Source organism: Uranotaenia lowii, chromosome 1, assembly GCF_029784155.1.
Source record: "Uranotaenia lowii strain MFRU-FL chromosome 1, ASM2978415v1, whole genome shotgun sequence".
NCBI classification, from domain to species: Eukaryota; Metazoa; Arthropoda; class Insecta; order Diptera; family Culicidae; genus Uranotaenia; species Uranotaenia lowii.
The window spans coordinates 53,768,610-53,794,538 of record NC_073691.1 but is presented as its reverse complement, the minus strand read 5'-3'; the positions used below and the strand labels follow the sequence as shown (position 1 = coordinate 53,794,538).

Sequence of the window (25,929 nt, the reverse complement as noted above, 5' to 3'; positions counted from 1 at the left end):
AATTAACTTAAGATTCCATCCAATAAGACTTCGGTACGAACCCATATTGGTTGGGGTGAATAAAATTATTTCTTACACAAAAATCTTGGATTTGCGCATATAATGTTTTCTCGAATGGTTTGGAAAATGCATTTAGTACCGATATCGGTCGGTAGTTGCCAAGAACAGTTTTATCAGTCGATTAATAGTTATGATATCAGGGAAATTACTATTAATTATACATTCATTGATAAGAGTCATATACTTTGAAAGGTAGAGTATATTGTATTTTTTTAATACTTTGCTATCAAGTTTTACTGCATTGCTATCAAGTTAATCGATTAATATGGAAATATGGCTTTGCAGTACAGAAGGAAAATTAAATGAAGGATTAAGGGGGGGTAGGGTCTAAAACTCTCAAAAAATCGATTTTTATATTTTTTTATTTTCTTATGTAAAACATTTCAAGAATGTTGTGTCAAATTTTCAAGTCAATACAAGCAAAACTGTAGAAATTATAGGCCTTTATCTCCTCTTATCGAATGCTACAAGAATTCTAGAGCAGAAACTTCAAACGCGTTTTTCTCGAAAGCACATTTTTAAAGTCCGTGGACATCGTCATTTGAAAACTACTTATCCGATTCTTTTCAAAGTTGGAACATATTTTCTACATATAAAATATCAAAGTCCAACGATTTTCTTTTTTTTTGTTTTTTACTTTGGGGAGATTTTACAGATAAAAAATGGCGGATTTTTTCGTGAAAAATCGTAGTTTTTACTTCAAACAGCCACAAAAATTTCATAAATTTTTTTTAAGTTCAATAATATCGTTGGGGTCCAGAAAAACATCTATTTAAAATATTTTGCTCTGATTTTTTGACTTCAGATGATTCTGTGCTGAGATACAGTGCCCACCGCAAATCTTGTTTTCTAAAAGGCATCCTCGAATGTGCTCCTTCACCGACTCGTTTTTCAATATTTTTCTACGAAAAAAATACTAAATGTTCTTTAAGCAATGCTTTGTATAATGCGAACAATTTGAATACATTTGTTTGAACGATGGCTCTTAAAAAAATTCGTGAAAATGGTGTTTTTTTCCCGTTAGACCCTACTCCCCCCTTAAATCAATAGCTGTAGCTTTTGACAACTGCTTATCAAATAGTTGCCATTAATGTGGATGGATAGAATAATGTTGTTTAAAGCAAAGTGCAGAAATAGAAAGTTAAAACAATGATTGGCTTGGTTTTATGCCGATTGAATTGAACCCCATCTAGAGGCGGATTTGGGCTTTGTATTGTTTTGTGGTTTGTTTATGCAATTTTCAGTCAGTTAGTCAGAATTAAGTGAAAGCCGCCATATTGGATTTCAAGATGGCGCCTTTTAGAGAAATTCGACTTCTACTCTAATTCTACTTAGCCCTTTCACTCAATACCCGTATTTTGGAGGTTTCATGCGATTTAAAGTCATTAACAATATTTAAAAGTTGATGATTTATAGCATTTTTAAGTTCAGCGGAAGCCGCCATCTTGGATTTTAAGAAGGCGTCAGCAACAAAATTCGTCTACTTCTCGTAGATTTTTTTCATTTTATACCTTTATTGTAAGAGATTTGGAATTTAAGATAGCAACGGACAACGGAATTCGACTTCTACTCGTTTATCCTTTTCATCTTATACCATATTGTGGATGTTTCATAAGATTAAGATTTTCAGTAATTTAGAGCTTTCAAAAAAAAAAGTGGAAGCCGCCAGCTAGGATTAATGATGGCGTCAAGCAACAATTTTTTTCTACTAGTTGGGCCTTTTCACTTAACACTCAGATTGTAGATATCTTTACCACTTCCAATAATTTGAAGTTTTTCATAGATTTCTGTATACTTTTTTAATTTTAACTCAATTCAAACTCACATAACTTATCAACTTGTGTATAATAGGGAATTCCAATTCAAATATGTGCAATCTAACCTGAGCGTGTCCTGTTTTGACTTCTTAATCGAAAACTGTCACTAAGTTTTGTGGCGTCGTAATTATCAAGTACTGAGTGCTATTATAAAACATGCAAAAGAAAGCTTGGAGCAAGCTTCTAAGATTTAACAGAGCATTCATAATTCCTTCAATACAACTTAAACAGTATGTTTCGTAAACGTTTTATTAGCGTTTTTAAAACTATCTGAAAACAAATGATCGAAACATGATTATAAGCATAAAACCGTTAAAAAAGAACAAAAATGCCATTTTAAAACCATATTAAAACTTCCTAATGCTAGTTGGCTTCATCTGTGTTACTTGGGCTGTTTGCAACTCTTGGTCTATGGGTACAATGGGAAGGCTCGTGATATTTTCCGTGTACACCTCCTAATTCCTAAACTCCACCTGGGGCCGCAGACCTAGTTCCCATCTCGAACTGTTTAACACAATATCCTTCAATAGTGGGAAATCTATTCGTGCTTATGCGCTCCAAGGCAATACTTACAGACGTGACCACTTTCGGCAATATCTCGCATCACTACGACTCGAAGTCTGAACTCTCTTTCAACGACTTGAGAACTGACAATTCCTCGCAATGAATTGAGATTCCCAAATAAACCTCTCATCCTACGACTTGAAATAATGATTGCGAGTTTTGATTTTTTTGCCCGAGTCCATTTTTTGACTCCATCTTTATGCTGCCTGAGCCGAGCCGAGTCAAATAAAATCACCACTCTAGGCTCTCTTGCTCAAGATCAACTCTCTACTTATCCGAGTGGTGAGTTTGTCAGATTCTCAAGGAACTTGAGTCTGATGGGAAAATAAATCCGTAGAGTAAAAATAAAATCCGTTCACAGGTAGCCTGATTTTAAATCCTTGAGTCAGAAAAAAATTCTTGGTTTTGACTCGCTTATGTATTTTTTTTTTGACTCGCTTGAGTTGATTTTTTGCAAGCTCGATCGATATCTGACCCTCGGGTATAGATTCTACAACACGCCCCCTAGAGGGGACCTAGGACACGAACACGATCCGAATCGTGTGTGCATTTCAATTAGAGTTATGATGAAAAAGGTTTTTAGCTTTAAAAAATGGGCAATCGACGGAAAGTACAAACAGCTTGTATGTTGTGTTTTTGTGGTATTTTTGTTTTTCCAACCTGATTCAACTGTCTGATTCAAGCAGCTCATTTCAAATCAGAATTAATCAAATGCTCAATTTTTTCCTACAATCCCAATTTTCCTACCACACTCATTTCTAAAGGACCAAGCTGCCACCTGCAACAAAACCAAACAAAATCAATTTGCAAATTCATTAATCAGATGCACATGTTTGATGATGATGATGAACAAATCGATTTTCATTGAGCCGCAGCTACCCAACCACGGAAAACCGAATCCTACAAATAATAACCGATTTTAATTGATGACAAAAGCTAGGAACCTACTTTTTTAGATGCTGATCAGCTTGATTCCAATATTTGCTAATTAGTTTTCTTTTTTCATTTTTCTTCTCCAGATAAGCGTCGTCCCATTGCCTCCGCCAACGTTGGCGTTGACCTGCTCTCTGAGAAAAGCTGATACCGGCAACGATTGTAGCCCCCCGGGGGAGCAGTTTGGGGCACACTAGCACCGTGACCGGGCACCGGAAGTCCCCGCAAGCCGCTGCCACCGCCATTTTTCTGATCCAGGCCTTCGGTTCGGGATATTTGGGATCATCGGGGTGCGTCATCGTCGTCGGACCACGCAAGAAACCTAGAACCAAACGGCCTCGGCGCCGCCGGAAGAAGCGCATCGACCCCGATTTCGATCGACCATGGGCCACTGGCAGGTGGCGCCCAACTGTTTCCTGCAGCGGATGCCGGCCTCTGTAGCCGGCGCCCGAATGCGGTCTCAAGCTTAGCGCCCGTTGGATTTAAGGATTTTAACGGAAGTGTACAGATCATCATCAATAGAATCGACTAGTACCTATCGGATATGATGTATTGTTATCGGTGTCCTAACGACGTTCGATATGTTTTTGTTCAGTGTTTATGTGATCGTCGATCTTCGTCGCCAGTCGGGCGAAAGCGAGTGTGAATATTGTTTCAGTGTCTCTGAGTGTTGATAGTCGAGCAGTAAAAGGGTGTATTGTTCGTATTTTGTTTTCGTTGTTACGCGAGTGTGCTTCGTGCCTACACGACTAGGAAGAGAGTCAGAGAGAGCGCGAGCGAGAGAGTGCGAGAGAGAAATTATTCAATTTTAATCAAAAGCGAGCCATTATTTCACAAGCCGATTCCCGAAAGGGGCCGACTGCAGGAGCATAACACAGCCGAATCGTGCGGAAAATCGGAATTTCGGAACAAAACGGGTATTTTAACACACAGTATCGTCACCAAAAATAGATCTATAGCAAAAAAAAAATTAAAATCAAATGCTGATGTGACTCAATGTAGCGGCAACAAAAATCTATAAAGGCAAAAAGCAACTAGCGCTATAACGAGAGCACACGCACACACACAGATTTGAAGAGTAATTATTCACAAACACACGCATACATTCACACCAGTAATGTTGGCTGTTGATTTTCACTCAAACCGGAATGAAATCACTCTAAGTGTACGTTAAGCTCTACGCTAGTCTCTAGCAAAATAAAAAAAAAAGAGAATCTTTAATAAACTAATTTAATCCCTCGAAATAGCTAGAAAAGATATTAACAAAAGAGAATGTATGCAAAGAAGGAATCAGTCTAAAAAGATCTGGGACCACTGTTTAGTTGCATAATAAAAGCAAAACTCTCACACAGTGAAATAAAAAAAATAAATACAATCAAGATGGATGACCCACTTTTAGAATCAGCCAAAAACGTGTCCCAGGACGAGTTTCTGGCGTTGATGGACGCCAACTCGTCCCTCACCAGCGGGTTACTTCCGGGGACCAATGTGGCCCTCAATGACACCCTGGCCGGGGTCCTGGCCAACAGTACCCTGCACCTATCGAATGTTTACCCGAGTGGATACACACTGCCGCACATCATCTTCGCTTCAATTATCGTGACAATACTGATGATAGTGATCGTGGTCGGCAATATGTTGGTTATCATAGCCATTATGACCGAGAAGGCGCTCAAGAACATCCAGAACTGGTTCATCGCTTCGCTGGCGGTGGCCGATTTCTTCCTGGGCCTGCTGATCATGCCCTTCTCGTTGGCAAACGAGCTGATGGGTTATTGGATCTTTGGGAATTGGTGGTGCGATATTCATTCGGCGATGGACGTGCTGCTGTGCACTTCGTCGATCATGAATCTGTGTCTGATTTCGCTGGATCGGTACTGGAGTATTACCAAGGCGATCGAGTATTTGAAAAAGAGGACCCCCGGGCGGGCGGTGTTTATGATAGCGGCCGTTTGGGTGATGTCGGCGCTAGTGTGCATACCGCCGCTGCTGGGCTGGAAGGCGCCGAGACCGGAGGAGGACGACGAGCTGCCACAGTGTCAGGTGAGTGGAGCAGTTATTTTGTTTGGGGCTTTCTCGAAAAAACTATATAAAATATGTGGAAAAAAACCATATTCTAAGGTCAATTTTAAATTTTGCAAGAGTATCAGTCCTATTTTTGAGTTAAATTCCTTGAATTATAATTTCAGCAGCTATTTTTCGAGTGTTTAAACAATAATCGAAATTCTTCGGCCTTACAATCTTCTATAAGAGACACTATTTTCTCCAGGCCTAACGATCTTCTCCAGCCCTGGTGACCTTATTCGAGCCTAACGACCTTCTCCAGGCCTGACGACCTTCTTCAGGCCTGACGACCTTTTCCGGGCCTGACGACCTTCTCCAGGCCTTCAGACCTTCTCCAAACCTGACGACCTTCTCCAGGCCGAACGACATTCTTCCAGGATGACGACCTTCTTCAGACCTGACGATTATCTCCAGGCCTGACGACCTTCTCCAGACCTGATGACCTTCTCCAAACCTGACGATCTTCTCCAGGCCTGATGACCTTCTCCAAGCCTGACAAACTTCTCCAGGCCTAACGAATTTTTCTAAGCACAAAGACCTACTCCAGGCTGGACGTACTTTTCCAGACCTGACGAATTTTTTTAGGCTAGACGATTTTCTCCAGGCCTTACATCTACTCCAGGCCTGACGACCTTCTCCAGGCCTGACGACCTTCTCCAGGTCTGACGACCTTCTCCAGGTCTGACGACCTTCTCCAGGTCTGACGACCTTCTCCAGGTCTGACGACCTTCTCCAGGTCTGACGACCTTCTCCAGGTCTGACGACCTTCTCCAGGTCTGACGACCTTCTCCAGGTCTGACGACCTTCTCCAGGTCTGACGACCTTCTCCAGGTCTGACGACCTTCTCCAGGTCTGACGACCTTCTCCAGGTCTGACGACCTTCTCCAGGCCTAACGACATTTTCCATGCCTGACGACCTTCTCCAGGCCTGACAACCCTCTTTAGGCCCAAAGACCTTCCCAGGCCCAAAGACCTTCCCCAGGCCCAAAGACCTTTCCCATGCCTGACTACATTCTCCAGGCCTGACGACCTTCTCAAGGCATGTCGTTATTTTCCAGGCTTGACGTTTTTTATAAGGCCTGGCAACTTTCTTGGCCTGACGACCTTCACCAGGCCTGACGACCTTCTCCAGGCAGGATGACCATTTCCAGGCCGGATGACCTTCTTCAGGCCTGACGCATATTTCAAGGCCTGACTCTTCTCCAGGCTTGAGGCACTTCTACAGGCCTGACAATTTCCTTCAAGTTGACGGCTTTCTCCAGGCCAGAAGACCTTCTCCCGGGCTGACGAGCTTCTCCAGACCTGACGACCTTCGCCAGGCCTGATGAACTTCTCCAGATCTGACGACCTTTTCCAGGACTGACGACCTTATCCAGCACTGACGAATTTCTCCAGGATTGACGAGCTTCTCCAGGCCTGACGAACTTCTCCAGACCGAACGATCTGCTCCAAACCTGACGTCATTCTCAAAACTGACGACCTTTTCCAGGCCTGGAGACTTTCTCCAAACCTGACGACCTTCTCCAGGCAGGACGATCTTTTCCAGTCCAAACGACTTTCTCCAGACCAGACGACGTTCTCCAAGCCGGACGATATTCTTCAGGCTGGGAGACATTCTCCCGCGCTGACGACATTCTCAAGGCCTGACAAACGTCTCAAGGCCGGACGACCTCTTTCAGGCATAACGATATTCTTCAGGCCTGACAACCTTCTCTAGGCCTGGTGGCTATCTCCATGCCTGACGACCTTCTCTAGCACTGACGACCTAATCCAGCACTGACGACCTTCTCCAGGCCTGATGAGCTTCTCCAGACCGAACGATTTTCTCCAGGCCTTCTTTAGACGACCTTCTCTAGCACTGACGACCTAATCCAGCACTGACGACCTTCTCCAGGCCTGATGAGCTTCTCCAGGCCTGACGATTTTCTCCAGGCCTGACGACCTTCTCCAAACCTTAAGACCTTTTCAAGGCTGTGACAACCTTCTCCAGGCCGAACGATCTTCTTCAGGCCTGACGATCTTCTCCAGACCTGACAACCTTATCCAAACCTTAGGACCTTTTCCAGGCCGGACGACATTCTCCTGGCCGGAAGACCTTCTCATTGGCAGACGACCTTCTCCAGACCTGATGACTTTGTCCATGCCCGACGACCTTCTCAAGGCCTAAAGATCTTCTCTAGGTTCAAAGAATTTCCCCAGGCCTGACGACATTCTCCATGCTGGACGAACTTCTCCAGACCTGACGAATTTCTCTATGCTGGACGAACTTCTTCAGGCCTAACGTCTTTCTCCTTACCTTACGACCTTCTCGAGACCTGACGAACATCTCCAAACCTGACGACCTTCTCCAGGCCTGACGACCTTCTCCAGGCTTGGCGACCTTCTCCAGGCCTGACGACCTTTTCCAGGCCTGACGACCTTTTCCAGTCCTGACGATCATCTCCAAACCTGATGATCTGCTCCTGGCCTTACGACCTTCTCCAGGCCGGATGGCATTCTTCAGGCCGAAAGACCTTCTTCAGACCTGACTACCTTCTCCAAACCTAACGATCTTCTCCAGGCCTGTCGACCTTCTCCAAGCCTGTCGACTTTCTCCAGGCCCGAGGAACTTATCCAGGCCTGACGAACTTCTCCGAGCTCAAAGACCTTCCCCAGGCCGGAGGACCTTTTTCAGGCCTGTCGTTCTTTTCCAGGCCTTACGTTTCTTACTAAGCCGGATGATCTTTTCCCGGGATGACGTGTTTTACCAGGCCTGACAACCTTCTCCTGGCCTGACGACCTTCTTCAGGCCTGATAACCTTCTCGGAGCCTGACGATCTTCTCCAGGCCTGACGACTTTCTTCTAGCCTGACGATCTTCTCCAGGCCTGACGACCTTCGCTAGGCTGGACGACCTTCTCTAGGTTGGACGACCTTCTCCAAGCCGAATGACCTTTTCCAAGCCAGACGCCTTCTCTTTGCCTGACGACCTTCTCCAGGCTTGTTGACTTTCTCTAGGCCTGACGGCCTTCTCCAGGAGTGATGATTTTCTGCAGGTTTCACGACCTTCTCCAAACTTGACGACCTTCTCCGGGCCTAACAATCTTCTAAATGCCTGATGACCTTCTATAGGCCTGACGACCTTCTTCAGGCCTGACGACCTTTTCCAGGCCTGACGACCATCTCCAGGCCTGATGATCCTTTCATGACCTTCTTTAGGACTGACGACCTTTTTCCAGACAATACGACCATCTTCAGGTCGTACGGCCTTCTCCAGGCTGGACGACTTTTTAAAAGCCTGACGACATTCTTCAAATCTGACGACCTTTTGTAGGCTGATGACATTCTTCAGGCCTGAAATCCTTCTCCAGACCTGATGACCTTCTCCAGGCCTGACGACTTTCTTCAAGCCTTAAGACCTTCTCTTAACCAGACGAATTTCTCCAGTCCCGAACTGTCTTCAGGCCTGCGACCTTCTCCAGGCCTGCGACCTTCTCCAGGCCTGCGACCGTCTTCAGACCTGACGATCTTCTCCAGGCCTGGCGACCTTCTCCAGTCCTGGCGACCTTCTCCAGGCCTGGCGGCCTTCGTCAGGCCTAATGACATTCTCCAAGGCGAGGAACTTCCAGGCCTGGCGGCCTTCGTCAGGCCTAATGACATTCTCCAAGGAGAGGAACTTCCAGGCCTGACGATCTTCGCTAAGGCTTCTTCACACCTTCAGACCTTATTTTACCCTGTCAACCTGCCCGGCCTGAAGAAATTCGCTATTCCTAAGAAAGGTCGTTAAACATAGGAAAGATAGTCAGGCCTTAAGATAATTGTAAGGAAAAGGTCGGTCAGCCTGGAAGAATGTCTCCAAATTTCAATAAGCCGTAAAAAAATCGTTGTTTTACAATTTTCAAATTTCCTCAGCTGAAAAAAAGAAAAGAAAAATCGATTTCTGCAAAACCGTTCAAGCCACCGCCCGTGGCGTAGTGGACAGCCTTCAAGTCTTCTAAGCCAGGGGGTGTGAGATCGAATCCCGGTCACGGCATACATAGTACACTTTCGGTGGGTTGGTGGTTTTAGCATTTGTAAGATGCTAGCCATCATATCCTCGAAAGATGTACGCTTAGAGTTAAGAAAAAAAAAGGATTCTCTTCGAGGAAACATCATGTTTCATTGAGATCCTGTATGTGTTTGTGTTCGTTTTTAAAAAAAAGAAACAAACCCATTATTTTTCTCTGCAGGTAACAAACAAAATTGTTTTCACCTTCACCTTCTTGACTGCTTAAAACGGTCAACCCATCCCCAGTGCTGAATCCAATTTGCAATTTATCAATAAATTTCATTCGAAATTTCGATAAATCTAGAAACCGAAAATTCAAACCGGTGTGATCGGAATAAATGCCGCCATCGCATCGTTGGCTTTATTGTAACCTCGAACCTAGCCAATTGGCTCGAGAGAGTGAAACAGAGTGCACACGAGCAAACGTCAATAAATTTGTTCGGAAGTGAATTTCACAACCTCCTCCTTTTTGCTGGAACAACTCCAATAGATTTGAAACAAAGAAAAAAAACTCTAACAAGAGCAAACCCCAGGAAAGTAGCACTTTCCACTTTCAGTGGCACTTCATTGAATGAAAAATAAAACAAAAATTTAAAAACAGAGAAGAGAAAAGCATTGAAAAATTTGCTTTGGGATGACGCCCCGGGAAGGGAAGGAAGAGAAGTGAAAAGAAAAATTCATTTCTCCTCACCCGATAAATTCGGTTTTCATTTGAATAAAAATCAAACGTAGCGTAAAGCAAAAGTATGGCAATCTCTCACTGCTGCGGTTCACCGTTCTACTTCCATCATGAGCATCGGAATCGGAATCATCGCATCAACCAAGCGCCATCGCTAAAGTGAGGTTTCGTTCCTGTTCCGATAATTCCGGTTGGAAATCGAGAAATGGAAGCACCGGGTTCAGGAGTTTCCATTCAGTGAGGTGAAATTGTGGACCGCCAAAATACAACCGAACCAACACCGGGGTGGTTCTGATCCGATTGATGAAAGCATGTACGCGTGGCTGATTCCTGGATTGCGCCGATAGCTCTTGTACCTCTTCTGTGCTGCAAAATGAATCGGACCAGGGCAGCCAGCAGCTGATATTGGAAATTTGTTCCAGCAGTGTTTATCGAGTACCGTTCAATCGAGGCAAACACTCAAGAAATTGTTTTTTTCCTCCATGGTTCTGCTTCGAAGAGAAAAAAATATGAATAAACTTCTCCCTCCGGATGTCTGCGGCTCTGAAGCTTCGTTGCAAACCGTTTAATCAATCGCTCTCTGGAGCCACCACCAGACCTTTTGGGTACACCTCGTTTACCTGGCGGCTGGCTCCCTTTCCCGGTTTTGTTTTTTTAACTCTCTGGAGCCACCTGTTAGTCGCGATAGCCGTGAAATATGAACACCAGCTGCATAAACTAAACCAAAGCTATTAAATTTGTCCACCACAAAACCCTCCAACGGTGTTACATTGCGTCTTTGTCGGTCGTCGGTGTGAAAACCTCTCGCTCGTCGTATTTCATCCAATTCCCCACCATATCTTTCCGCCTGAATGACGAAACGCTGGTTCAATTGAGCAACGAGGGCGCGCGATGGCGTCGCACCGCCAACCATTTTTTGTGTTTTCTGTTGTTGTTGTTCAAGCTATTCAGGGTTTTATTTTTCACACCTACCTCGCTTGTTCCCTGTCGTGGTTTAAAATACCCTCCTATAGAGGTGTTTTGTATTAAGTAACTTTTCCACTTAAATTGAAAACAGGGACACACGCGAAAAACAATACAAAAAAAGCAAAATACCGGGAACGGAAATCTATCGTCGTTGTCGCGTCACCGCATCCATCGCTAGCTAGCGTAAGCGCGCAAGCGAAAGGTAGGTAAATCAACACCTGGCGTGGCCGTTCTGGCGCGAATGGTTTCGATTTTGTGTATTTTTTGTCCCTGGCTCAGGTTTTTAGAAACGATCGTGATGTATCGTTACAACAACAGCGGCTCCTGCCACAAATTTCTAATAAAAATTTATGACCCACATGCCCTTTGCAAAAAATAAAACAGTAAGGGAGCCATTTAGCATTGCGGCTTTTTGTCCGTTGATAGGCAATCTGAATTGGAGCAACGAAAAAACTGGTGTGAATTGGCTTCCGGTGAATGAATTATGAAAAAAAAAGTTGCAAAGGTATTTCACGTTTTTGGGACAACACTTTATGATACAATCAACATCCCATTCTAAAACAGTTTATTTAAAATTAATTATCAAAGCTTTTCAATTCACTGTTTTCTTTCAATAAAAAAAAAACAGGGACAGGAAGGAAAAAAATATCTTCTCTAATGTAAAAACAGGATGAGAGTGTTTATAAAATAAAATATCTCCAAATGTGAAAAAACTCGCTAGATCCTACAAATATCCAGGATTTATGGAAAGAAATAAAGTAATCTGAGCTCCAATGCAACTAAAGTTTGCAACCATCCTGCCTCGGTGCAATTGGAACAAATTTTCAATTCATGTTAAATGTTCCGCAGCGAGTGCAGTTAAATCTCCCCTCGGCGATTGATGTCTTATTCAAATGAGATTCTGACACACACACATCCACATTCACAATGGAACAAACGCGAGTCAATGAGTTGGTGCCGCCATCATATTTTCCGGACTCTGACTCGGGTTGAAGCTCTCCCTTAAGGGAGGGTAAATCGCGTGGTTGGGCCGGCGAAGAATTAATATGCAGGAAACGTTAGTTACTTCCGGTTGGAGGAAGTTTGGCATCAGTCAGTTAAATAGCTACGAGATGGAGTCACCATTTTGGAGCGGGATCCAAAATCCCATCGGCTTCCCTCAGTTAAATAGCTTTTGTTGGTTTTGGAAAGATTTACTCCGCGGGATTCACCCGCGCCAGGAACATGTGTAAAGCTCATCCGTTTTCGGTTTATGGCCGCCAGCTCTCGACTACGAATTTGGTACCGAAAACTGCGACGACGAACGCCCGCATTACGGATGCTAATTTAAACTTTAATGCGGTTGAGCCGCCTGGTTCATAATAATAATCGATATGATTCGGGGATCATCGTTCACGTCGGCTTGGGCGTTATTCATTCTTGAATTTTTCAAAGAGCGTTTGTTATGAGCAAAAAACACAATATATACAAATTTTAATAAAGTTTTAGTAGTTGATAATTGTTTTTTAAACCTTGATGAAACTATTAATAAATCAAAGCAATGAAAAACAAAACCATGAAAATTTTGACTTTAGAATATTGGGAAATATTAAAAAATACTCAAAGAATTTAAACCAGAAAATGTTTGTTGTCTACGAAGATTATTTATCACCGTATACTCTATTTGTAAATCAATTTCACGCTTTTATTGGTGAATGAAGTGTTCATGTGTCAAGTTCCAAAATGTATTTTTTTTCAGCACGAGTCTTAAATTTATCCAATGAGGCTTGCGACAGATTTTGTTTAAGGTTGCACGGAAATGAAGAGCACCTAGAACCAAGGACTAATAAAATCGTGTACACGAGTGGCGATTCCCGCTCGTCTACGATTTTTACCCGTAAAGGTTCGCCAAAGCGCGAGCAGGCTGTGAAAAAAAATCCCTTAGGCTCGCGAACCATAGGAAACACGAGCGAGGCAGTCCAACCTACAGACGATTCTTTTGGATTTTGAATCCTGTCTCGCTCGTGGAAATCGTAACATACATGAAAATTTTCCCCGCGATTTTGGCTCACGAACCATTTAGCGAAAAGGTTCATGAACTTTTTTTTGGAAGGGAACGCGTGGTTATTCGATTTTCTTCCGTAGGCAGGCTGTGCGTCTCTTTAGGTACGCGTACGGGTAATAAATTGTGCTTCAAGCATCAGCAGGAAGTTCTTCATTTTCCACTGTTCTTTCAATTATTGTATGGCATATTTCTGTTTAATTTTAAAGTTTATTAAAAAAAAATTTTTTTTTGATAACTTACAGCGTTTTAAGATTAACGAAACTCTAAACATTAAATCAAATTCATTCTGCTATGTCAACTCCTGGGTGGTCAATTGAATTAAACAAAGCTTTTTGACAAAATTATGGATTAGAATGGACACAAGAAGGCCCTAATAATGATCTTTAACAACCGTTTAAAGAATAAATAATCAAATCAAATCTTAGAGCCTTACAATTTTATCCAAATCACTACATTTCTGTAGTAGAGGTTGAGTGTAAAATTCCATAACTGTTTTTTTTTAATTTGGAAAAGACAACCACGATTCATATGTAAAGTTTCAATAAAAAAACACATGCAAACGTATCAATGATTATTTTGGATTAAAGTGAATATCAAAAAAAAATTGATAAATTAATTCAATAATCAAAGAAGAGTTTTCAAGTAATTTTTCTTAAAAAAAAACTTTCTTGAGGGGTTTTGGCTTGAGGGATACCAATATCTACGGAAAATTGCTTTTTCACCATCTTATTCAACCGGGAATTGAAAATCGAACTGGGAAAACCGGGAAAAACAACCGGGAATTCAGACCAAAAACCGGAAAATTAATAAGAGAAAACCGAATATAAGTTTTGGTTCTAAAATTTCATTTTCATTTTTCATTCAACCCAAAATTCAAAATTCAATTTCAAGGTTAGAATTTAACAGTTCAAAAATGTGTCATAAGTTCGGAAATTTTTAAACTGCTCTCTGATTTCTCTTCAACTACCTCTAAATTGAAAAAACTAATTTATTTTACCGGAACCTATAGTTCAATGAGATGAGAAATTCAGAAAGTCTCTTAAAATTTGTTGAAGTATCGCATTACAATTATACAAACCATCAATCATATAAAATCAAGCAAATTAAAGTTAAATCACAGAAAACGTTGAATTTTGGTTGAAAATGTTAAAATAAGTAAATATTATAATTTTCCTGTGATAGTGTTTAATTTAAGAGTTAAACACAAGACAATCATCTTTATGCACGACAAAGTGTTTTTTTCGCAGCCTAATAAAAATTTGACATCGCCGAAACTTTGCTTTGTAAAAAAGGAAACCATCTACTATCAAACGCACTGATTTGAAAATTAACTTTTTTCGATCACTGGTCATAATTTAAGAAAAAAATAAATTACACTTTTTAAAGCTTGAATGTGTAAAGATTCCTTTAAATATTTTCGAAAATTTCAAATGAACTGATTTCTGACTTGATCCGTTACGAAAATTGGAATAAAATTTAGAAAAACAGTAAAAAAATTTCCTTTTTTCATAAGGGTGTGTTTATGTCGATAGAAGCCTCTATATAAATTCATCAAAAATCTTAAAGTGTTTCAACAGGTAGTTTCCTCAAAATATACATATTTGTGTTTTGAGTGAAGCATTAAAGAAAAAAAAAAAACCTTGAATTTGAATGTTAAAAAAGACCCATGTCGAAATAACAATACTATTGCAATAATATTGATTAAATATTTTTTGTTTATTTCTTTTCGATAGCACAAGTCAACCAAATTTAAGTTTTTCCGTTTGCCCGGGGGGTGAGAGCTGATTTGATTAATTTGAGGGCGACATATCCAAATTTGCTGATTCAAGGGTTAACTTAAGAAATGTTTTAGCCACATTTTAGAACTTTTCAAAGATACTAAAATCTTAGGTTTCGAATCGATGATAAACTTTCACGAAAACCGCAAATTGTTGAAACTTTTGAGAAAACTGTAGCGTCTTTTAAGTTTATTTTTCACAGTCTGGAGAATTTAAGAATATTTTGAAATATTTTTTTTATCAAAATGAATCAATTATTTTTTTAAAAGCATAAGTAAAAACAAATTTAAAATCTTCAACAAAATTGTAAATGGAATTTAAATCTTTGATATCGAAAGCTCCTTAATGCTCTTCAATGATGTCACAAATATTTTCCTTTTTTAGCTTAAGAATTCAAGCATTGCGTCTTTGAATCTAAAATATCTAGGTTATATCTTAATCCTCTATCAATTGGGAGATAATAAAGAGATTCGAAATCTGTTATTTTTATATAGCATTGTCGGTTTATTAGTTATTTATGATGTATATTACTCAAAACTTAGTATTTTTAAATTTCAAAACCCAATATCACATGAACTAGATTTGACATAATATGACAAATTTTTCGAATTCAGGACGGCACCATTTTAAAACATGTACACATCATGTTTGTATTGCAATCTGTATTTGATAACTTAGCTCATAGGTTCTAAATTTTATATACACTGTTGAGTCTTTTTGATTGATGAAATCTTATTTATCCACTTTTCAACTTATTTTTTGCATAAATCCTTAAAATCAGTTTTAGCATGCATCTGAAGAAATTTATAGATTAGTGTTCCTGATACAAGTGTTATTTTCAAGCCGACATTCCAAAAAACGTTATAACTCTATCACATTTTTCTGCATAACAAAGTCTATCCACTACTGAATGAAAAATGAAAACGTTGAGATTTTTTTGCAATTTGCAATTTCAATGTATCAAAATTTTATTTTGAACTCAAAATCCATGAGTGCTGAAGTTCAGATTTTTTTTAGTTTAGGGTTTAGGTTTTAAAGTTTAGGTAGTTTAATGCGAGTATCAATAAATTTAATTTGCAAAATTTAATTTGAATCAAAAATTAATGTTTCTTATGTTTTATTGATTTATGATACTTTTGATTTTGTTGTAATAAATTTAGATATCATACTTAAAAAATCCTTTTGCAATTTTTTTCTATATTCGTTTTGAAACTGAAATTTCTTAGTTTAGAATAGAAAAAAAGCAATGGGTGAATCTGAATTGAATAATTGTTTTGAATTTTGTCTTTATCTCAAACTTTGATATGCTGTTGAATAATCCCCAAAACTGCTTGATAAAGACTCTGTAACTTGTTACCCATATTTTTTTAACTTTTTAAGTCAGAATTCAAGATGCAAAAACAATGTTTGGTGAATGGTTTCTAATTAGTTATTCATTGCAACGAGTTACAAAATGTTATTTTTTAGCACGAGTCATAAATGAAATCAACGGGCTTGCCAAGTTGGATAATTACGTCGAGTGCTGAAAAAAATTGAGTTTTGCAACGAGTGGCATACACAATTTTATGAAAATTTTGAAAATCCTTAGAAAATCCATTAATTGACCTACAAAAAGTGCATCTTGCAAATGATCAATGACTAAAAATTTGTGATGAAGAAGATCTTGGACTGTACTTTTGCAGACAAAAATAATTTGAATTGAAAATTATCGCTTTTCGATAACTGACTGTCTCAAAGTTAACTTTTTAGCACTGAATTACATAAAATACAATTATAATAACTATTCAAAAATAGAAATTGATTTATTTTGCAAATATTTACTTTTCAATGTATAAAAAAATCTGTACTGAATTCTAAAGAATATAAAACAGAAGATAAGTTCTTCGGAAAATGGTAGGATCAGCTAAAGTTATCATGAATAAAAATAATTCTTTTTCTTATATCTGTTCATAATTACCCAGGTTTATATGTTGAGATTCTTGTTACGTGAAAATTTTTAGTGTTGGCGATATATCTAGAGGAATCTTAACACTGCGTCTAGATACAATTAGTGGTCTTTAAAATTTTTCCCTTTATTGGTCATGGGGAATTTTTGTATTCACAAACGAACAAGAAATCTTGTTCATACAATCTCATATTCACAGATTTTAGAAACTAATAAAGTTATGTATAACGGTTGATTTCCAAGATCTTGACGGTTATTGGTATTTTAAAAACTAAAGATAAGTCTAGATAATCAAACAATGCCTAAAAACAAGTGTTCATAATTGCCCCGTGTTTTGAAAAACATGGGAAATTATAAACAATCCTTTGTGAATCAGTATGATAAATGTTTGGCAAAAATTAATATAACACTTGAAGATGCATTTATTACTGACTGTAAAACGTCTGAAAACAGCATTTTTACTGAATTTACTGTGACAAGGGAGTACGTGATTGTACGCCCTCAGAACAATTTTAAATTTTAGAGACGTGGATTTTGTGAGCTTTGGTAACACAATTTATATCTGTAACACATAAAAAAATTTGTAAACATGATTTAAAACCCCTTTACGTTTTTTAAATTTGAAATTCCAAACTTATATAACTTCCTCAATTTGAACTTCGGAAGAAACTTGAAAATAACAAAGGGGATACAATTAAGATGGCGAAGTAGCACATTTCTAGATTGGACTTTTATTTTTTTTATCCTTCCCCCACCCCATACATCTTTTTAGGATGCGGAGGAACTTTTTATCCTTCGGATAATTAAATCAATATTTTTTCTATCTGTTACTGGGCCAGATTGCATCCTTTCGAAATTCTATATACAAATTTGCCAAATTTCACGTTGTTTAACATCAGAAAGGACAAACTTAAATTCACAAATTATATACATCGTTTAAATTTACAACATTGTAAATTATTTTCAAGAAATTGTTATGAAAACTTTGAAAAATCGATTTATTTCATCTGTCCACGCGTTGCATTTGGCGCAATCAACAACCATGTTGAGACAAAATAACGAAACGGAAAACACGACCATCAAGTGTGCAATGCGTTTTCCAATTTGGTTCACGAGCCAGAATCGCGAGGTTCGCGAGGTTTTCTGCCACGGCTCGCTCACGATTTTCTGGCGATCGGATTCCCCTTGAAAAAAATCCCCTACAATCACGTGTTTGCCGAATCGCGAACCTACTGTGGTCAGAACTTTTGTGAACTACGCGCGGTTTTGTTTCTTGGCTGCTCCGATTTGAATACGATTTTTTTAGTCCTTGCCTAGAACTCGATCAGGGAAATTATTGTTCTATTCCGCCTTCTTTCCCTGACGATATGAACTTCTCGACAAAGAACATAAGTCCTCGGCATCTGAATGACTTGTTTTCCTTCCTTCAATGGACTTTTTTCTTTCGTCCGGTTCTTCCGGAACCAACTACGGCCTAAGGAGTTAACGAAGGCGAGTATTTTTTTATTATTTGATCCCCCATGTAGTATATCCTTTTTACATTCCAAGGCACGGCGATCCACTCGATCTCCCCAGTATGCTACTGTGGGTCCATGACCGCTATCGGTCTACTCTAGATACTAAGTACCTCTACGCCCTTACGTACTGCCTACGCCCCAGTCAACCTGGGGCCTTTGGCCATTATTCCCATCCGGACCTGCAACGAAGGCTGTAACCGTAATGGGAAACCAAGTCCGCGCTTCTCGGTTTCAAGTCAAAACTCCATCATAGTTACGGTTTCAAGACTAAAGACTTCTCCTCTGACGACTTAAGGTATGGTCTTCACTCGTAACTCGAGGCTCGCTTGGTTACCACGACTACGTGCGCTCCACCACTGTCTGAGTCCACTGCTAGAGACCAGTCACCTCTCCTCTAACGACTTGATGTCTTGACTCCGCTTGGTTTGGCTCCGTGTGCCGATCGATAGCAGCTTATCCTGGACACACGCCTGTCACAGCATACGTCTGGGACTTCATGAAACTACTCGGATGATTCTCGGCGAAGACGTTATCCTGCACCGACTCGAGTGACTCACCCGCCGACAGCGTGAAGTCACTCAATCCAAGAGTATTCCGTGAATACTCTTTCCCCTACGAGTTTGACTACGGAGAAGGTCGAGTCTTATCCCCGCAACTTCCATCGTAAATAGCGCTTTCTACTGGGATACTCCGCGACAGTGGAGGTATCCTACACAGCGTTCGCGACGTACCTATTAGCTCGGCATACGCAGAAGGTAAAGTCTTATCTTTATGCTTTACTACTGGGTTCGGACGCACTCTACTCAGATGCTCCCCGATGAAGGAGTCACCATACCCCGATCACGGACGGGCGCTGGATCCAACTCCTCTGCAGGGCAATCATGACCCGGGTGAACCCATCGCTGACCACGCGCCAAGTATCGGCATCCTCACACATCCTCCATGTTGATGCTAATGCGTACCCCTTCGCACCTGGGACAGTTAAACACTACATGCTCTGGTGTCTCAATTGTGTCACGGCAGGTTGGACACAATGGCGAGGCCACGTGTCCAAACCGATAGTGGTACTGCATGAAACATCCGTGACCAGTCAAGAACTGTGCTATGCAGAAATCCACCTCTCCATGTCTCCGGTGCATCCAGGATCCGATGTTAGAGATCAAGCGATTGGTCCAACGGCCATGTTCCGAGCTGTCCCACTGGTGCTGCCAGTTGGACATCGAGGCCTCTCTGGCATGTTTCCGCACGTCGGGCATGTGCCTGTGCTCGTAGCAGAGGATATCTTCCTCTAACAAGAACGAGATGGGCATGACCTCCGCCACAACATCAGCAGCTACCGAGGCCACCACAGGCCACTCATCAGCCGCTGCACATTGCAGAGCTTTCGCAGGTTACACTGCCTGCTCAAGGCAGCCTTTCAGGGTGCCGCTCCGTACCGTAAAATGGACAAGGTCACCTTCCTTATGCTGCAACGGATTGCCGAGTTGTTCGACATGGCTCGTGAGGGGGCTGCTGTCGCCATTGCCGCTCTTTTACAGGCGTAGTCGACGTAGGCTGTAAAGCTCACGGTTAGTGATCAGCACCATCTCGGTCTTGTGGTGAGCCAGGCGTAAGCTATTGGAGCGCATCCAACTTTCCTTCTTCTCGATAGCTACTGTGGCAAGTAGCCTCTTCGATTGATGGCCCGATGAAGGGCCCAGCAGAACAACGTCATCGGCGAATCCTACAAGTCTCACTCCCGTGGGGAGACGCAGTCTCAGCAGTTCGTCGCAGACAATGTTCTACGAAACCGGGCCAAGTATCGATCCTTGAATAACCTCTGCCGAGACTCTCGCTGTTTCCAGTCCCTCGCTGGTCATACACTGTAGTTGGCGGTCACGGAAGTAGCACTCCACCATCCTACAGATATATGCCGGAATCCTCATATTGATGAGCGGCGACGCAATTGCTGCCCAACTGACGCTGTTGAAGGCGTTCTTCACGTCAAGGGTGACCACTGCGAAAAACCGGTCTCCTCACCTCTTCTTCAATCTGACATATCGGGCGATATGCTGATGGGTCACCTGGTGGCTTGCCCGGTTTTGGCAGGCGCACCAATCGCTGCCGCTTCCACACGTCTGGGAAAACCCTATCATCCACGTACTATTACAGTGATGACCGGAACATTTCGGGATGTTCCATGAGCGCAGCCTTCACTGCCACATTAGGGATGCCATCCGGACCCGGTGCTTTGTTAAACTGAAGGGACTTAGCGATGTCACGCTGTTCCTTCAGCGAAATTTGCTCCTCCTAACTCGTATCCCAGTCGTATCGCACCCTCAGCCATGTAACCTCCTCGTGCTGTGGGAACAGCTCGTTGACGATCTCACGCAGTTTATTCGGACATGATTCCTGTGGCGCACCTCCGCTCCGTGTTTTGGTTATGACAAACCTGTAAGCCTCACCGCAGGGGTTGTCATTGGTGTCCTCGCAGAGTTGCCTGAATCGTGTCTTTTTGCTCGCCTTGATTGCCCTGCAGAGGACAGACCTCGCAACTGCGTGGGGAACTCTTCGCTCAGCTCTCACTGACGGGGACCTCGCTCTCTGCATATGTCGCCTAGCCCGTAGGCAGCTAGTTCGCAGGTCCGCGATTTCGTCGTCATCCAGTAGACGAGTTGCCAAATGTCTTTCCGCTAGACCCTCCTTGTCGCGTTCTCCTTGGCCCTTCACGCGCGTGCGAGTACCCTCGTCAGGTTTTCCGCGGACAGGTTTTCCAAGTTCCGCTCTCAATTTAACACTTCGACAAAAACGTTCCGGTCAAATTGTGTTGTCTTCCAGAGGCATGCTTCTGTTGTCGTATTTCTTCTACTTGCCCGCGTACTTGTGCCCACTCGATACCGGAACGCAAAGTGATCGCTAACGGTGAACACGTCGCTTACTCTCCAGTCGCTCGTTCAGCCCGGAATGCTGAAGGTGACGTCAATAATGGACTCGCTCCCATTCCTGTGGTAGGTGCTTGTATCGCCTACATTCCCCAAGTTTACGGTCAGTCTTGCTAGGGCTTCCAGTAGAAGCTGTTCCCTGGGGTTTGTAAGGCGACTACCCCATTCTACGGCCCACGCGTTGAAGTCCTCGCCTTTGACAACGGGGCTCCTGCCCGTGAGACCTTCGACGATTCTGTCCATCATGACACCGAACCTCTTCAGAGACCACCTCGGGGGGCGTAGCAGCTACAGACGAAGATCCCTTTGGCCTTGGCTATCACGAAGCCTTCTTCTCCAGCAGACACCACCTATTGTATAGGGTATCTTTCTATAGCCACGTCTAGCTTTTCTTCAAATGCCATCTGCCGCAATAGCTGATGTACTGAGTGGCAGTGGTTGAGGTTGAGCTGGACCGTTTCGAGGTTTTTTACCATGACGGCAACCGTGGTGCTGAGGGCACGGATTTCCGCGGCTTCGCCAACAATTTCCTGCGTAAACACACTATATTCCGCGCTTTTCACTTGCGAGCCACGTTGGAGCTCGAGGATCATCTCGCCTAAACGTGTTCGGCGGATTCTCCTCACATCCCCTCCTAGGCCCACCAGCCTATCGCTTGTCCTCATCTGGCGGAATACATCGGCGTAGGTTCCGTATGGTGCCTTCACCACCAACGGATCCCCCTTGTCTATGACCCGATAAATATGTGTACAAAGCACAAACCTAACTTATACCACATACAAGATGTTCGATGTTGTACAACTTTTTTTTTTCAAAATTCCTGTTTATAATTTAAGCGTTTCGTTGCTTATCTGGAAGCTATGTAACCGTAGAATGAGAATAGAAAACTTCAAAGAACCGCTTCGTTTAGCCAAAAACATTTCATGAAATTATTACTCAGCAAACATTTTTGGTTTAGGTATATTTCTCAACAACTTTGTTATACGTCTCATATACATTGTAGAATGATCGTATGAAACTCGAAAAAACAGCATTTACCTACCAAAGTGGAGGCAACATACAAACATATTTTCAACTTCTGTCTAAAGCGATAGGATTTTACGATTTGGGAGATATTCGACACCATATACATACATACTGAAAGAATGCAAGAGAGCACAAATTGTTTTCTCTCAACGTAGCGAACCGTTGCCAGCGAAAATATTTGCAGCTTCTGCCATTGGGCAATTCTTGCAAATACACCATCTGATTTTAAGCAATCTGGTTGCACTGCTGGTCGCAGAGAGAACAACAAAGCTGTTCTCTCACTTGACCCACGCGGGAGAAAGCAAAGGGACAAAATCGTCTTCAAAATCTGCAAACATGGCGGACTTTTTATCATATCCGATTAAAAACATTTAATTCGACTTCGAGTAACGATTTTTAGAGGGTGATACGGTCAAAATTTGGTCAATATCAACTTGACGTATTTCTTTCAATTTTGTATTTAAAAAACCTTAACACCCCTCATTTTGAAGATGTGCATGTGAAGAATGTTGCTTCTATTTTGATTTTGGAATTCACTCTTCAGTTATCAAAATGCCGTCCAAGGAAGAAGAGCAGCGTGTCAAAATTTTGCTCGCGCATCGCGAAAATCCGAGCAACTCGCACGCAAAGCTGGCAAAATCGCTAAAAGTTGCCAAATCAACCGTTACAAATGTAATTAAAGTGATTGGGGAACGTTTGTCGACAGCCAGGAAGTCTATATCAGGGGGAAATCGAAAACCGGAAGCCACACGACAAAGAGAGTTGCCGGTAGTTTCAAGCGAAACCCTGACCTCTCTCTCCGATATGCCGCAAATAAGCTGGGTGTATCGTCTACAACCGTGCATCGAGCCAAAAAATGAGCCGAACTATCGACTTACAAGAAGGTAGTGACTCCAAATCGCTATGATAAACTAAATACTAAATGCTGACGAAGTTTGACTGCGTGGTAATGGACGACGAAACCTACGTCAAAGCCGACTACAAGCAGCTTCCAGGACAGGAGTTTTATACGGCAAAAGGAACGGGAAAGGTAGCAGATATTTTCAAGCACATGAAACTGTCAAAGTTCGCGAAGAAATATCTGGTTTGGCAAGCCTGTGGCTTGAAAAACAGCATTTTCATAGCTTCCGGGACTGTCAACCAAGAAATTTACGTGAAAGAGTGTTTGAATAAACGTCTGCTGCCTTTCCTCAAGAAACAGGGTTGTTCCGTACTGTTTTGGCCTGATTTGGCATCTTGCTATTACGGTAAAAAGGCCATGGAGTGGTACGCCGCCAACAACGTGCAGGTGGTTCCCAAGGACAGGAACCCTCCCAACACGCCAGAGCTCCGCCCAATTGAGAAATACTGGGCTATTGTCAAGCGGAACCTAAAGAAGACCAAAAAACTGCTAAGGACGAGCAGCAGTTCAAGGCAAACTGGCTTTCTGCGGCGAAGAAGGTAGACAAGGTGGCTGTACAAAATCTGATGGCAGGGGTGGGACGTAAGGCCCGGCAATTCGGATTTGGAAAAGCGGAAGTCTAACTGAATATTTTTCCTGAATTTTATACTAATTAAACTTGAAAAAAAAATTAATTTGATATTTTAAATAAAAAACTTCACCGATTTACACGCGTTTTCCCTTGACCATATTTTGACCGTATCACCCTTTAATTGTTGTTGTCTTGCTGTGTTTTTGTTTACGTGGATTCAACACGTGTTTTTGTTTGACATCTTACACTCAAAACTATAACTAAACGAATTTGGCTCGATTTAACACAATCACCACACACTAAAAATTAAACAGTCACAATAACTTAATAATAAAGCTACAATATGTAGGTTTCCATAGAAAGCGCTTAGATATGCCATTGAATTATTGAACTTTATAAAAGAATTATTAATTATTAAGATTTATCACCAAGAGTTTTGCGTGATAATTAATTTTTACGGGTGAAAGTTATGTTCTCATTGTGTCAAAGTACTATTACATCAAAGTACAGTCAAAGTACAAAAAAAAACTCAAAAAACAGTCTTTTTTAATCTGGAAAGTTGAAGATTTTTTAAGAAAGATTCGCTTTCTTCGAATCAAAATTGTAACACCCATCAAACGTCAATCAAACAGTGCACATATGGGACCTTTATGTGAAAATTTTTTATGATAAACGGAACCTTTTCCATTTAAAATAAGCAGGGAAAACGGTGGAACAAAGAGAGTTTTGAATGTTTGAAAATACTCCTTTTTCAATAAGAACTTCCTACTTTACCTAATGAAAAACATTGAAAACTATTAATTCATTTATTAAGTGTTGCATTTTTTTACATATATTTTTAATTATTAAACTAAATTGAAATTCATTTTTTCAAATATTTCAAAAAAATATAATGGACCTAATGTGTCAAATTTGGTCGAGCACTAAATAAATATTTGATATCAGAAAGCTTATTCAGTGCTCTACCAAATTTGACGTATTAGCTCCATTATTTTTTTATTGAGTTTAAAAGATTTGAAAAATTGAATTGAAATTTAGTTTAATATAATTCAAAATATATTGATTAAATGAAACCCTTATTGAAGGAAAACCATCGATTTTTTGTCGACGGGCTTGAGCCAAAAAGTTTCTAGGTCGGGTAAAACGGACACACAATTTTATCCAGATATTTTAAATTTTTCATCGATCGAACAGATAAGTTTGAAAAAGTGGTCAACTGTAATGGTACACATTACAGGAAGGATTTGTATTTTAAAAAATCTTTTATTTGAACGTTTTGTTTTCCAAAACTTTACGAAAAAGTACATCTCGATCATATCTAAGTTTTTCCTAGTTTGCATTTCTATGGAATTCAACAAAAAACATATGTCAAAACTAAGGGCTGTGCTATTTTTTTATTCAACTTCTCATGACCTAAATAGGATATTCTAGTTTGGTAATACTAATGTTTTTCATATACATTTGACGAGATCTAAATGTCTAGTGATTTATTATACTGTTTCTGTTTTTTTTAATAAAAACAAAAGTTTACTCCACAAAACAATCAGTCCCACTGCATCAATCTACTTGCGTGGAATAAATTCGCTAAGTTATGGAAGCGCGTATGTAGTAGGTATTTACCTACATTCATATCCCCATTGCGCCAAATGGGAACGATAAACACGTCCCCCCATTCATAAAAAAGAGCATCAGGAGCCAGCAGGTGGGCGCACAAACCTCGTCGGAATGCAACAGCTGCTAAATTCAGAACCCAGAACAGGAGGGCTTGGCTTCGAGACAACTCTACCGGGAGCAATTCGGAACAGGTGTGTTTACTTTATGCGCCTCTGTGCGCTTCATATGATTGTGATGTAAGTTTTGTGAGTTTTTTTTTTACTGTATACGACCTTGTGAAATATGTCTATGTTTATAGCCATTCGGACCGGCAGATAGAAACATCTGTCCGTCGTTGTCGGTAGGTCTGATATACCTACTATATAGAGGGCCCTTCGCTCGATTAAGACACAGTAGAGTTTTTTTTAAAATGCAGCTTGTAATCGTAAAACAAAAAAAAAAAACAACACCGGCGGAAAAGTCGGCGGTTAAAAGCGGGATGTAAATTTTAAAAATAGCATCCA

The 25,929-nt window shown here is 41.1% G+C and overlaps 1 protein-coding gene across 2 annotated transcripts in view; it reads left to right on the top strand.

Annotated features, from left to right (window-relative positions):
* The window catches only part of LOC129738349 (alpha-2 adrenergic receptor-like), a 493,408-nt gene that overhangs the window by 93,841 nt on the left and 373,638 nt on the right, over positions 1–25,929 (top strand). For both annotated transcript variants that reach the window (XM_055729542.1, XM_055729535.1), the window contains one exon: positions 3,461–5,417. In XM_055729542.1, coding sequence (XP_055585517.1) covers positions 4,755–5,417 — 663 coding nt within the window. In that variant the 5' untranslated portion in view covers positions 3,461–4,754. The remainder of the gene's footprint in view (positions 1–3,460; positions 5,418–25,929) is intronic.